General features: G+C 46.8%; 1 protein-coding gene across 4 annotated transcripts in view; it reads right to left on the bottom strand.

Moving 5' to 3' along the window:
- The window catches only part of LOC102043266 (UDP-glucuronosyltransferase 1-1-like), a 32,406-nt gene that overhangs the window by 4,581 nt on the left and 16,544 nt on the right, over nucleotides 1-11,281 (bottom strand). The window contains exons 1-2 of one of the 4 annotated variants that reach the window (XM_031064818.1): nucleotides 9,207-10,058; nucleotides 21-152 (exon numbers count right to left, since the gene is read on the bottom strand). In XM_031064818.1, the coding sequence (XP_030920678.1) occupies nucleotides 21-152; nucleotides 9,207-10,058 (984 nt within the window). Of the gene's footprint in view, nucleotides 1-20; nucleotides 153-2,538; nucleotides 3,391-4,817; nucleotides 5,655-9,206; nucleotides 10,059-11,281 lie in introns of those variants that run through there. The other 3 variants (XM_014311036.2, XM_031064817.1, XM_014311035.2) reach the window with 3 other exon arrangements.

An 11,281-nucleotide genomic window follows, 5' to 3' on the forward strand; every position in this document is an offset into this window, starting at 1 on the left:
GGGAAAGAGGGGATTGGTACCGTCTGAGGGACTGCTCCCAAGCCCTCTGCGATTTCCATGGCTTTCTTCATGGGAATCTCGGACACCATGGAGCCCAGCGAGAAGACAACGATGCCGTGTTCTCCAGAGGCGTTCACCATGGCTTCAAATTCCTGCCAAAGGAAAGCAAGCCTTTAGCCAAAGCCCTTTCTCTTGTCAGGGGCTGGAACTGCTGCCACCTTCCCACAGAACCCTCTGGAAAGGCAACAGAACAAGCAAGTGAGCACGACAAAACTGGGGCCAGGAAAACGAGTTGTTATTGACAGCTCTTCATCCAAAGCAGCACAGCCAGCAGGTCCAGGGATGGGATTCTCCTCCTCTTGTGAGACCACACCTGGATCCTGCGTCCAGCTCTGGGATCATCAGCATGAGAAGGACATGGGACTGTTGGAGCAAGTCCAGAGGAGAACCTGGAGTTGACAAGGAGTCAGGAGCACCTCCCTTGGAATTGGTGGAATTGGTGGAATTGTTGCCAGGGGACAGGCTGGGACATCCCGTTCAGCCTGGAGCAGAGAAGATTTTTATGTGGAGACCTCAGAATCCCTTTCCAGTGCCTGAAGAAGCCCAGAAGGAAGCTGGAGAAGGACTCTTCATGAAGAACTGGAGTGATGGGACAGGGAATAATGGGTTCAAACCAAAAGAGGGGAAATTTGTGTTAGTTATCAGGAAGAAATTATTCTCTCTGAGGGTGGGGAGGCCTCACAGGCCTCTGGCACAGGGTGCCCAGAGAAGCTGTGCCTGCCCTTGGATACCTGGAAGTGTCCAAGGTGAGGATGGATGGGGTTTGGAGCCACCTGGGATAGAGGAAGGCGTCCCTGCCCATGGCAGGGGATTGGACTGGATGGAGTTTAACATCCCTTCCACCCCAACCTGTTCTATGATCCCAAAGAAAATGAGTCTTTGGGAAGTAAAAATGGGCACATTTAACCCAAGCCTGGATTCAGAGCTGATTTTCTTCCTTCCAGGCCACGCAGCTACAAGAGAGAATTAAAATCCTGGAAGAGGGTTCTGACAGCAGGTATCTCAAATTTCTAATATCTGGATTTATTGTATCTGCTTTGGGTGCGATAACACTGAACTGCTGCCAGTTTTGTCTCTCTTTTGTTTGAGTGATTTAAATAATAGAAGGACATCTAGCACTGGAATCCAGGAACAAAAAGATTCCAATGAAGCAGAAAAAAACAGCCCAAGGCTGGAGCAAAAATTCTTTGAAACAGAAAAATGTTTGGCTGAGCCAAGGAAGGAAAGGCAAAACTGGAGGAAATTGTTGCAGGCATCAGAGTTAAATAAGGGGTAAACAATGAACTAAATGTTTCTGTAAGTCTGGCAATTGCCATGTTATCTCTGGGATCTGAGGGGATAACCAGAGAACCATGGAATGCTTTGGGTTGGAAGGGACTTTAAAGATTGTCTCATTCCAACTCCCTGCCATGGGCAGGGACAACAGAGACCGACTCTGTCAGCTTATGCTCTTTTCCGTATTTTTGTGGCTGTCTCAAGGCATATTTAATCCTGTTTATATTCTGTGGGACATCAGTTTTACTTTGTTTTTTAGATGTTTTTGAGTTCCAAGGTCCGACATTCTGCTCAGAAGCTCTCCTGCTATGAGGAAACTCTTTGCAGCCCTGCTTTGGGGATATGCAGGTTATTTTAGCAGTGGTTTTAATCAGCACCTGCTCATACTTTTACAAAATATCTGCAGTGGAGACTCATGATAAAAATAAGAGAATTAGGAGGATTTCTTAATGGAAAGTAGAAGATACTCCATACTGAGAAATTTTGGCACACTTAAAGCAAAATACAGTTACAGTGCAGAGTATTTTAAATAAAAGTGGCAAAAGTGCCGCTTCACTGGTGGTGAGGATTTAATTCCAGCCTGCCTGAACTGTCTGAAGTTCATGGAACATCCTCATTTGGAAGGGACCCACGAGGATCATTGATCCAAGCCCTGGCCCTGCACAGACACCCCAACAATCCCAGCCTGGGCATCCCTGGAGCATTGTCCAAACCCTCCTGGAGCTCTGGCAGCCTGGGGCTGTGCCCATTCCCTGGGGAGCCTGAGCAGGGCCCAGCACCCTCTGGGAGAAGAACCTTTTCCTAAAATCCAACCTAAACATCCCCAACACAGCTCCAGCTGCTCCCTTGGGTGCTGGGTGCTATCCCTGCCCCACAGAGAGCAGAGATTGGAGCTGCCCCTCCACTGCCCTCTTAAGAAAGCTGGAGACAGGAAAAAGGAAAAGGGAAAGGAAATAGACAGGAAAATTGGAAAAGAAAAAGCCTTTTTTTTTTTTTTTTTTTTTTTTGTGCAGGTTTGACCGGGAATGCCAAAGTGTCCCACAAAGTAACTTTTCCCTCATTGTTGAAGGGATGCAGCGGTGTAAAATGCACTCCTAGCCACTTCCACCCGGCATCCTTTATTCCAGCCTGGGAGCTCCATCTCCTGGAGAGAGCTCACAGCGCACCCACAGCTGAACTCTGGGGGAAAAAACGGGAACTAACCTGGGATAATCTTTTTTCCCGAGTGCAGCCTATGCCTCCGACCAAGACCATGTTGGGCATGAGGGGCCTGGGGTACTCAAAGACAAAGTCGTATTTCATGAGCCAAACAGCGGCGTGGCTGAACAGCTCAGGCACGGTCGCCTCCCGCTGCAGGAACTCCCAGATCAAGGGATCATAGGGGGAATAAAGGACGGAGCAGGCCAGGGAGCTGCCCAGGGTGGCCAGGAGGTTGCCCAGGCGCTGCCAGAAGGACATGCAGTCTGTGGAGCGTGTGAAGAACCGCGGGACGTAGGAAGGAGGGCTGGGACACATCGTGGCCTGGAATTCCACGCTGCACGGCAGCCCCCGCAGGAAGTACACAGAGGGCAGGGACAGATGTTCTGCCAGTATCTGCCCACAGGGGAAGAAGGGATCCATAAAGATGGCATCAAATTTCCTTCCTTCGAGGTATTGGATCAGCTCTTTGTCGGACAGCAGACGCTTGCAGGAATCCAAGAACATGCTTGTAAAATTGGCAATTTTGGAGAGTTTTTTCAAGAAAGGTTGAGGTGTGAAACTCCTGTGGCCCATCTCTTTAAACTCTGCCTCCACAAACTCCTTGGTGTAGGACACAGGGTAGGTTTTCAAGGTGTAAACTGGGGATGAATGGATCCGCAAATTTATCTCCGGCGCAACCACCACGATTTCATGTCCCTTGTCCCTGAGTTTCTCTATGATTGGGAGCATGCTGAGCCAGTGGCTGCCATCAATGGGCATGACCAAGAGCTTCCCACCTTCACCAGAGGTCCACAGCAGCAGGAAAAACACAGCCCAAGAGGCAAGAGAAAGAAATCCTGGCTTTGGAGAAACCATTTCCCTTGTGCCGCTAGCGAAGTTATAAAAGTGGTGAAACTGCGGCCAGGGACAAGGAAAGAACCATGGGGTGCTTCCCACTTGAATTTTAACTAAGGTGGGATTTTAATTTTTAACAGGCAGAAATTGGGGTAATTTTTAACTGTGGGTAAATATTGGGTTTATCATCTGTTCACAGGGAAGGCTTTCAGTGAGTGGCTGCCGTGAGGTGAAGCTGAATGTTTGGACTGACACCAGGAGGGAGGAGTGACCAACAGCCTGTGGGGCTGAGAGGCTGAATGAGAGCCATGAATGGGCTGACCAGCAATCACTGCATCATTAACATCCAGTTAATGATCAACCCACTACCTTGAGTCCACTGCACTGATTGGACATGGAACTCAGCACAAATCTGACCTTTGGATTGCTTTGTGCCCCCAGAATATAACCAAGAAGCTAAGATTGACAGAGGTTTGATAGAGTGGGTTGTAAAGGTTTATCTCCAGATTTGTTGCTCTATCACAGCACTTATCAAAGTGAAAGCCCTGAATTTACAGTAGTAAATGTATTGTAAGCAGAGCAATAACTCCTGCTGTCACACACCATACAGTGTCTGAAAGCAGAATAACCTGGGGAAATCTGCACTATTTGCACAGCACAAGGGGAATCTGAACAAGGCACAGTAGTTACAATCCTGAAGGCTTCCTCTCCCAACCATCCTCTTATCTGCTATCTTGCACTGCTGCTCGCACAAATCCAGAGGCAGCAGAGCTCCCTCTGCTGTCTTTGCACACCCCTGGTTTTGGGCTGTTGCTGCACATGGAATCATGGAATATCCCCAGTTAGAATTTCCTGTCCCACAGGGATCATTGATCCAACCCTTGGCCCTGCACAGATACCCCAACAATCCCATCCTGTGAATCCCTGAGAGCATTGTCCAACCCTCCTGGAACTCTGGCAGCCTCGGGGCTGTACTCATTCCCTGGGGAGCCTGGGCAGTGCCCAGCACCCTCCGAGGGAAGAACCTTTTCCTAAAACCCAGCCTGACCCCCTCTCCTGATGCTCTGTGCTTCACTCAGCTTCATGTTCAGTGGCACAACAAAAATGCCTGGGTATATCCACAGAGTTAATTCTGTATTTCCAATTTTTGTTCAATCAAGTCTCCTACAATTAACTGGCATTCCACATTCCTTAGGGATATTAAATCCTCTGACCTAGAATTATTTAGTCATTTGACTGGACATAGAGCGTGCCACGAGTGATGGTGACCACTCGACCTAAGCTCTCCTGGAGAAAAACCCTTCAGCAATCTCAAAGTTTAAGATTCCCACTCCCATGCCATCCTGGGATTTGATCACACCCTGCCTCAAGCACACAAATACCACTACAGGAAACACTTGAAGAAAGCACGTGCTGAACAAGCACCCTCAGGGTAAGCAACAACAAACCTTTGAGAGTGGCTTCTTCTGCAGACAGTTGATGCCTCCAACATAGACCATGTTGGGCATGATGGGGCGCGGATACTCAAAAACAAAGTCGTATCTCATCAGCCACACTGATGCTTGGCTGAACAGCTCCTGTATCGTCACATCCCTCTGCAGGAACTCGGAGGCCAAGCTCTCGTATTTCAAATAAAACAGGTGGCAAAGCAAAGGCTCTGAGAGCCCGATCAGGAAGTTCTTCACACGCTCTGGGAATGCCATGTGGTCGGAAAGAGATGATAAAGTCTTGGGCACGTAAGATACAGGGCTGGGAGACTGCGCAGCTTTGTAGTCTAAGGTGCAAGGAAGGCCACGCATGAAGTACACAGAGGGGAGGGAGAGATACTCAGCCAGAATGGGCCCACAGGGCAGCACAGGGTCCATCATGATGGCATCGAATTTGCTGTCCTGGAGGTACTTCATGAGCTCTTTGTCAGATAAGAGATGCTGACAAGCAGAAGTGAACATGTTGGTCAGCTCTGTAATGTTGCTGAGTAAAAATGAGAGCGTTAGGCTCTCAAAGCTATTTTCCCCCAGCTTCTGGTAGTACTGGTCCACAAACTCCTGGGTGTAAGGCACTGAATATGTTTTGATGGTGAAGGACTGGGAGCTTTTCAAGAGCAAGGCAGCATCAGGAACCACGGCCACGATTTCGTGCCCCTTCTCCCAGAGTTTCTCCAGGACCATCCGCATGCTCAGCCAGTGACTTCCATCCTGAGGCACCACCAAGAGCTTCCCACCATCTGCCAGACTCCAGAAAGCAAGAAAAAGCACAAGCCCAGCATGTACCTGGTGCCTCCACATAACTGTCATGGGGCAGGCAAAGAAACTAGCTGCTCCTCCTTACGTTGCTCAGCAGCATATGAAGAAAAATCTCCTTGTACCTCATTTATATTGTGGTGGACGCCAATGTTCTATCTCTACAAAATGTTTACTGATACAAGTTATTTGAGTTCAAAGACCATATTGCTGATAAAAGCCTTGATTAAAGTGCTATCAAGGCACCTATGCTTTGCTATTCATTTAGGTTATCTCAGATTATTCAGAATAATCAGTAGAAAAAGCAGTTGTTCATGGAGGGGTTTTGCTGTGTCAGGGTTGTTTCAAGTGACTCACTGTGCACTCAACTGTCCTGGGCCAGATTCAAGTCAGTAATCAAATTTATGGCCACTCCACAGAGCTTATGTCACAAGAATTGCGTTGCACTGTTGACAAGCAAGACTTAACCCCCCAGTTTTTGCTCAGGAAAGTGGCTGGAGTTCAGAGAATGTCTTCCATGGCAAGCTGGAGCTGGCACATGGAGCAGCAGAGTCACCAAAGTTTGGGTAACACATTAACCAACCACCTTTCACCTTTTTAGCAAAGCAGTGATAGAGCAGAAAGCACAGTTTGTGCTCAAGAGGGGCCATCAGAGTTCATAGGTGAATGGCTCGAGGGTAAACATCTTTTTGAAAAGCAATGATGCAGCAGAATATGAGGCTCTTGCTCAAGAGGGGCCACGGGAGTTCAGGGTGAGAGGCTACAGGACAAACGGGTTTGAAAGTTCTTAATAACAGTCCCTTTCCCAAATTTCAGAAGGCTTGGCTGTGGTACATGGGATGTGGAAGTCCATACTCCTGGAAAGAAGGGCCTGGCCAAGCAGATCTCACCTGCCATTAAGGCATATTCCACATGGGCAGGGAAAAGCTGGATGCCAAAGTTTGCAAGTTTACAAGAGCAACACAAGATACAGGAATGGTACCTGGACAAGAGCTGGCTGGAGAAGACAGATTCTTTTAGATCGCCCAACCAAGCACTCCTGAACAGAGCGAACTCTGAGCAGTTTCTCCAGGCCTGGAAGGGTTGTCTTGGAGCAGGCAGGAATGATGGGAAATCTGATCCATGAAATGGCTACCTTTGCCATAGGCACCTGAGTGTGATAAATACACTCCAAGGCTATTCCTAAGTGTTACTCCAAGATTAAGACTAAGTGTGTCCTAAAATGTTGATTTGGAGAAGAGGGGTTCTTAAAAGCCAGCAAGAAGGCCTGTAACATTTATGGAAAATGCACTAAATAGGAAGAAATTTCAGACATCATTGGGGAGGTTTAGATTGGATATTAGGAAAAATTTCTTCATGGAAAGGGTTTTCAAGTACTGGAAGGGGCTGTCCAGGGCAGTGGTGAAATCACCATCCCTGGAAACATTCAAAAAACATGTGGATGGGGCACTTGGGGCCACAGTTTAGTGGCAGACTTGGCAGTGCTGGATTAATGGTTGGACTCTGATTTTAGAGGGCTTTTCCAGCTTTAACAGTTCCATGATTTGATGCAGTCCCATTCTGCAGCTGGTGAAGCAGAACTGTGGCTCTAGCTGGCAGTGGGGTAGCACTGAAAGACCAAAAATGGCAGGAGATGGAGGGAAGGGATTCTCACCTGCCAAGGGCTGCATTTCCTCATTTCTGTGGTAAAAAGATCTCAAATAATGAGGTGATGCAGCATTCAACAAGCCTTAAGGTGGCAGTACATACTCAGGTAGTGAGCTCAGAGTTGCAGAAACACTCTTACCCTGCATAAAGGCCTCTCAAATCCTCATATTTGGTACCAAATCACTCCCACCTAGTTAAGTTCTGCTAACATTTCAGCCAAACTTGTGTCATCTGTGAGACACTAAAACAAAACCCTATAAAATAACACTAAAGCGGTAAGAAAACCCCCTCAACCCAAACCCTTGAGGCCAAGCTCAGAAAAGTTTAAAAAAGAAAAAAAAAAAGAAGTTCAAAAAAGTTCAGCAAAAGTTCATAGAAGTTGTGACACTGGATTTTGAGCTGCACATGAACACCCTCCACGTGTTTACGAGTGCAGAGACTGAAGTCCACAAGTCCAGCCCATTCCAAAGGTGAGATAGAAGGAGAAAGTCAAGCAAAAGTACAGAACTGAGTGCCAATGTTGTAAGCTGGAAACAGTCCAGCAAATATCTGAGCTAAGGGAATCCATTATTATCTCTCCTGTAAGCCTACAAATCCTGGCAAGCAGCCTGTACCTCTTATTAACCCCCTAAACCCCTTTTAAATTCAGAGGGTTTGTCTACAAAAAAAATCTGCACCTCTTGAGAGGCTGATCTGGGGTTTTTTGGGCCACAGTATGAAAAAATACTCCCCCTTTTTTGCTCTAAGCTTGTTGCATTTCAGTGTTAGTCACAGGACAAATATTGGGAGAAACAATCAGTTCCCCTTGCTCCTTTAGCTATGATTTTCCAGATTTTACAGACTTCTGCCATAATTTTTATCATAGGTTTAGCTGTGCACTTTATTCCCTCTCTGCTTTTCCAGCCTGAGTGCCAAGTTTGAATCGTCTTAATATCCTCCATTTTTACTGTGTGAGATTGGGCTTTTTCTGAAATATCAGACTTATCTCAGCATTTTGTAAAGCAAATATCTGAAAAAACCAACAGGAATAGTTATTATTAAAAATAGAATCCATGAGGATACTCTGCAAACCACAAAATCTATTTGAAAGCACATTAAAAACTCGGCTGAAATGAATTCATTTTAGAAGAATAAAGTAACCTATACTTTGTTTTTTCGATGTTGGATATAAATTTAACTATAGAGCATCACTGGTCTGGGATATACAAGCTGGAAAAATGGGCCTATAAAGTCCTCATGAAGGTCAGCAAAGGCAGATGCAAAGTTGTGCCTCTGGAATGGGATAATTTCATGCCACAGGACAGATGCACAACAGCCTGAATGCAGGAGATGACAAAAAGTTAAAGAAGAAAATGAGATCAACAGTGACAGGACAAGAGGCAACAATCACTGCAACATGGAAAATTCAAACTGGATTCAGGAATCAATTGGATATAATAAAGCGTGTTCTCTAGAGGAGATACATAAAATTTGACAGGAGAGAGAAAGGAACAACCTGACCTGGACATATTCTGATAGGAAGTTCTCAGGGAGGCCTTTAATGTCCGTCCAGGTAACAATGTTTTCTGAGTTTATGACAAGTCAAAGCACAGAGAATCCTTCTTTAAGGAAAAAAAAAAAAGACAGAATTGTTGAGGAGATCAGACAGAGGATAAATGGAATGCTCCTCAAATCAAAGTGTGTCTTGCACCACACCAACAGCCTACTCCAAAGCCAAAGCTGCCTTGAGCAGGGACCAGAGAGCCAATGGCAATTCCACCAGAGCTAATTCCATATACAACATTTTTTCCACCTTTCTACTCCTATAATCCTTCCCAGATACCAGAACCAGCACCTCCCTGCGAAGCACGAGCAGTTTGAAATCCTCCTTTCTAATGAAAGCTGAGCTTCAGCTTCCCAGAGATTTCCAAAGCCTGCAAGAAGAAGAAGAGAAAACAGAATGGGACCCACCTGACTTAGCTTCTTGTAAGCACAATTTACTCCACTAATCAAAACCATGTTGGGCATCAAGGGTTTTGGGAAGTGCAAGACAAAGTCCAGCTTCATGAGCCAAATGGAAGCCTGGCGCAGGAGATCCGGCACGGTCACCTCCCGCTTGAGGAACTCTGAAGCCAGTTCTGCATAAGGTTGGAAGACAACATCGCAGAGGAAGAAATTGGGGATGTCATAGAGCATGTTCTTCACCCGCTGGAGAAAGGTCATGTGGTCTGTAAGGTCTGTAAATACTCTGGGGACATAGGAAGGGGGATTGGGGCACTGGGTGGCTTGATATTCCAAACCACATGGAATTTGCTGCAGGAAATACAGAGAAGGCAGGGAAAGATACTCAGCCAATATTGCCCCACAGGGGAGAACAGGGTCTGTGAGGATGGCATCAAATTTGCTCTCCTCAAGGTACCTGATGAGCTCCTTGTTGTGGATTAAGTGTGTGCATGTAGCCAGAAACAGAGCAGAGGTCTTCTTTGCCTGCTGATACTGTCTAATGACTCTTTCCAGAAAAGGTCCTCCTTTAAATAAATCCATTACCGATCCTTTGAAAACTTTATCCATTTCTTCCTGAGTGAAAGGCACTGGGTACATTTTCATCACAAAGTTCTCTGATGGCTTGACGTGCAAGGAGACTTCAGGTGCCACCACGACCACCTCGTGTCCCTTCTGCTGGAGCATGTGCAGCCCCTCCCGTATGCTGAACCAGGGGCTCCCGTCCACCGACACCACCAGGAGCTTCCCAGCAGCAGCCAGACCCAGCAGGGACAGGAGCAGAAGCACAGCTGGTGGAGAAGCACTGAGCCCCAGGGCCATTCCTGCAGGGATCAGCTGAGGGCCTCCAGGGAAGGAAACCCGCGGCAGCACAGGAGATCCGGCGCTCGCTCCGCGCTTCTCAGCAATCTGTGCCACAGCCCAGCTTTGTATCCTTGCTTTATCTGCTCTGTGGTAAATGTGTAATCACTGCTGTGATAACAGACTGCATAACCAGCCGCAAAGTTCAGGCAGCTGATAAATGTGGGGGACGCAACTGATAAGCCTCACATTTCTATTAAAAAAATCTTTGGCAGCTCTTTTGCATTTGAATGCCACCTGCCAGCCACTGTAGCCCCTTGAGACCTCTGAAATTTGCTGTTACATCTCACACAGCCATCATCACCAATCCAAAGATTTCCTAGATCTGGCAGCAAACAGAGGGGCTGCTTCTCAACTTGAGAGCCCCCAGCCTGCCACCTTTCTACACATTCCAGCTTTGGAAATATCCCATTAAGGAAGCACAAAAATTCACCACAAAAGAAGGACGTAGAGAGGCAACAAGGACAGAAGTTTGAGGTGCATTTCTCAGTAAACACCAGACCCAACTACAACAATTTGTTAATAAGGCATTGCACCTAATTCCAAGGCTTTGATTGCCTACCAGACTCGTTCATAAATCACTAACAGAGTACCAAGTTACACAAAGTCACACAAAGTGGCTCTGAATACGGGAAATGAAAGCAGCAAATGCAGAGCACACTTCAGAGCTGACAAGGTACAGGACTGCTGCCTACAAAAATTCAGGAGCATTAATCCAACCACACATCATGGGAAGTCAATTCCCATCTGCAACACAAGGTTCAAGCCTCCTGAACACAGAAATCCATCACAGCACAAATTAAAAACAAAGTGCAACCCACCTGAGGCAGCTCCTTGTGAGCACAGTTTGCTCCTCCAATTGGAATGATGTTGGGCATTAAGGGTCTTGGGTAGTCTAGGACAAACTCCAACCTCAGGAGCCAAACAGAGCCCTTGTGTAAGAGATCCTGCACAGCCACCTCCCGCTGCAGGAACTCTGAAGCCAGTTTTGAGTAGGGTTCAAATGCAAAATTACAGAGGAAAAGGTTTTGGGTGTCAAACAGTAGATTCTTCACCCGCTGGAAAAAAGTCATGCGGTCTGTCAGGTCTGTAAATCCCCTGGGCACATAGGAAGGAGGATTGGGACACTGAGTGGCTTCAAAATCTAACCCACATGGGATTCCTCGTAAGAAATAGACAGAAGG

The sequence above is a fragment of the Geospiza fortis genome, unplaced genomic scaffold (assembly GCF_000277835.1).
Source record: "Geospiza fortis unplaced genomic scaffold, GeoFor_1.0 scaffold400, whole genome shotgun sequence".
NCBI classification, from domain to species: domain Eukaryota; kingdom Metazoa; phylum Chordata; class Aves; order Passeriformes; family Thraupidae; genus Geospiza; species Geospiza fortis.